General features: G+C 38.7%; 1 protein-coding gene across 1 annotated transcript in view; it reads left to right on the top strand.

The window, feature by feature from the left end:
• Positions 1-3,671, top strand: part of LOC107662168 (TBC1 domain family member 9B-like) — a 35,606-nt gene that overhangs the window by 21,833 nt on the left and 10,102 nt on the right. Inside the window, exons 11-13 of the mRNA XM_016452083.1 lie at positions 985-1,102; positions 1,191-1,393; positions 3,422-3,504. Coding sequence (XP_016307569.1) covers positions 985-1,102; positions 1,191-1,393; positions 3,422-3,504 — 404 coding nt within the window. The remainder of the gene's footprint in view (positions 1-984; positions 1,103-1,190; positions 1,394-3,421; positions 3,505-3,671) is intronic.

Genomic DNA, 3,671 nt, shown 5'->3' with positions numbered 1-3,671 from the left:
TTGTTTCTGTGAATTGTGGGGACTTTCCATAGACTTCTATTACTTTTATACTGACCAAACAATATTTTTTATCCCCTAGCCCTAAACCTACCCCTTACAGAAAACCTGTTTGCATTGTTACACTTTTAGATAAACATCATTTACTATTTTTAATAATTTTTTCCCCCTCGTGAGGACCGCAGGCTAGTCCCCACAATGTCAAAAATTTCAGGATTTACTATTCTTGTGGGGACATTTGGTATTTTTTAGATGATGTTAGTTTTGAGATCATAACATAACATCAAAAGAATCACAATGAGAATTGCTTAGGCCTATATGCTTGTCTTGATGACAGAAGAAGCCAAGAAAAAAAAACACCAACAGCATGACACACATAATAAAAATACAGTAAGGATAATTGAATAATGATGTGAAAATTTGAAAAATAATTGAAAATATTTTTATGTATGTATATATGTATATGCTGACAAAATGAAAAAAAAAATACATATACATAAGTATATATATATATATATATATATATATGAACGGTTCACGGGGCAAATTCCAAATGGAAGTGATCATCCCTATGCCTTACACCCTTTGAAGGGTGTAATCAATTTATCAAAACTCTTATTGTCCTTATAAATCAGAGAATCCTTTCCAATAGACTCTTTACAGCACATTAAAAACAGGAGCATGGTGTTTGTCAGCCAATCTTGCATTGCAGTGTGCCACATAGGTCACTTGAAATGTAGTTTTTTTCTTTGTAATGGGAGAAATCTAGATTTGTGTACATTTTTTATTTGCTTACTTATTTATTGTCTTGCATATTGATGATGTTTTGCAGTCTGTGCATGTTAAGTACATTATATAAGTGCATTATCTCAGACTTGAGTACTTCCTGGTTTGAGACCAGCAGTGCTCTGGCAGGGTGTCTGTCTGTGGAGAAGTCATACGAGAGCTGCTGTTTAACATTGTTCTGCTTCATCTCTTTCTCTCCAGGCGATGAACATTGTTACGTCTGTGTTGTTGTTGTATTGTACTGAAGAGGAGGCCTTCTGGCTGCTTGTGGCGCTCTGTGAGCGGATGCTGCCCGACTATTACAACACTAGAGTTGTAGGTCAGTCACGCAAATATAAACACACAAAGAAAGTCATAACCAGTCAGATGTGACTTTCTGCTCACCGGTGTTTTCTGATCTGTGTCAGGTGCGCTGGTGGATCAGGGTGTGTTTGAGGAGTTGACCCGCGAGTGTTTGCCGCTCTTGTACGAGCACATGCAGGATTTGGGAGTCATCTCCACCATCTCTCTGTCCTGGTTTCTCACACTCTTCCTGTCCGTCATGCCTTTCGACAGTGCGGTGCTGCTGGTCGACTGCTTCTTCTACGAGGGCATTAAAGTCATTTTCCAGGTGAGGATTATCAGATGCTGCATCACATACTGGTGAAGTTTCTGAGGGTTCTAAGTCTTGGACAAGTTTGCCTACAAAATATTCACAGCATGCAAACAGCAAATGTTAATTAGGTGTGATAAGGACCCAGACCTGTATGTCATGTTACATTGCATGCAGTTGCTGATGAACATGATGTAGAACGACAGACTGCGTGATGTAATCTATAGAATGCAGTCAGTGTTTCCGACAGACTTACACTCTATTTGTGGTGGCACTTTTACTGGAATTTATAACTTCGATATGTTTGGGGTGGTTGATTGCGATTTCACTTTTTTAATGTTAGTTAGTATGTAATGTAGCTGTTTGAGCATAAACAATATCTGCAAAGTTGCGGCGCTGAAAGTTCAGTGCAAACAGGGATATCGTCTTTTTAAAATTCTGGCAGTTTAATGCCTACAATAACGGCTCGTAGGGACTACAACGAGCTACTTCCCGGGTTTGTGACATCACAAACCCAGACAAACCTCGCCCCCGGGAGCATGCAAGGAAGGGGTCGAGGCCATGCTGTGCTGCTTTAGAGAGGAGGAAGAAAACTAGGGGTGCACGTAAAATTCTATTCATATATGAATCTTGATTCTGTCTTCTAACGATTCTAATGGATTCACAAGTTTCAAGATTAGCGAATCGATGCGTTTTTGTAAGAAAAATATCCATATTCAAAACGTAACAATCACTTTGATGTAGCTTGCGCTCACTGTTGTACACTGGAAGTAGTTCCAGACGGATGACTTATGGAGGTCAGCTTTGCGCATGCGCCGCTCAGAAGTGACGCATGCGGAAGCACAGGGGAGAGATCAAAACAAAACAACCGTCACTAATTAGAAGTACAAAACGAGGATTTGTAAAGAAGAATGTCAGAGGATTTCGATATAAGCCAAGAGGAGACTGGTTTTCCTTTGCTAAAGTAAGGAAACTTTGCTTCCTTTGCTCCTGTTAACAAACGTTGGTTTTCACGAGACTCACCGGCGCATGCGCAGCACTGACCTCATACCTCATCGGGCTTGGGTCGGGTAGCAGACCTCTAATCTGAGCCCATCACGTACAGTATCTCACAGAACTGAGTACACCCCTCACATTTTTGTAAATATTTTATTATATCTTTTCATGTGACATCACTGAAGATATGACACTTAGCTACAGTGTAAAGTAGTGAGTGTACAGCTTGTATAACAGTGTGTAATTTCTTCAGTGTTGTTACATGAAAAGATATAATAAAATATTTACAAAAATGTGAGGGGTGTACTCACTTCTGAGGGAGGGGCTTCATAAAAGCAGGAAATGATCAGCGTGTTTATGGGAGAAGGAACAGAGCATTGTAGAATAAAGGTAAATTATGTGAAAAATAATGTTTAAAAAAAAAAAATAAAACTAAGCATTAACACATGTTAGGCTGCACCCCATAAAGACAATCAAGCCTAGAAAAAAAACAGTCACCCACCCCTTTAAGACAGTGACTTGCTGCCACCTACTGGCAGTTTTAGATCCATATTTAGAGCATCATTTCATTGAAAAAAAATCCCATTTCAATATTAATTTTTATACACATTAATGCCCATTTAAATCTCATAGGATTATTCATGCAATTGGAATTGCAGTGTAAACGCATTCATGCCACCACTGAACCGTGTAAATATACCTAAATGCCACTTCAGATGTAGCTCCTGAAAACAATGCTATGGCCACACTGTAGACGTAAAAGATTTTACTACTTTTTTTAAATGTTTGTTCAATGCTTTTGTTTTTTTAACAGCGATTTTAAATGATCTTTTGGGGGGTAAATTCTCAGTGTGACTGAGATTTGACTGATTAATGTGAACATCATGTAATTAATTAGATTAAAACATGTAATTGCTCGACAGCCCTTATGTGTGTTTATAAATGTGTGTGTGTATGTTTTTAAGCAACATTTCCCAGAGAATATAAGCACCCCAGGCAGTGTCTGTGATATGGAAATGTGACTAACAGGTGTGTGTCACTCTTCTCCAGGTGGCATTAGCTGTGCTACATGCAAACATGGATCAACTTCTGTCCTGTTCAGATGAGGGAGAGGCCATGACTATTCTGGGCAGGTGAGTGTGGCTAATACAGCATCATATAGTTAATAGTTTACAAGATGACTGTGAATGCAATATGAAGGCAATGTTAATTTAACAGTTTTGAGTTTTTAGATGTTCACATTGGCATAAAGCAATTAAAGGTGCCATAGAATGGAAAACTGTATTTACCTTGGCATAGT

The sequence above is a fragment of the Sinocyclocheilus anshuiensis genome, unplaced genomic scaffold, assembly GCF_001515605.1.
Source record: "Sinocyclocheilus anshuiensis isolate Anshui unplaced genomic scaffold, SAMN03320099.WGS_v1.1 scaffold1120, whole genome shotgun sequence".
Lineage (NCBI taxonomy): Eukaryota > Metazoa > Chordata > Actinopteri > Cypriniformes > Cyprinidae > Sinocyclocheilus > Sinocyclocheilus anshuiensis.
This window is presented reverse-complemented; position numbering and strand designations above follow the sequence as displayed.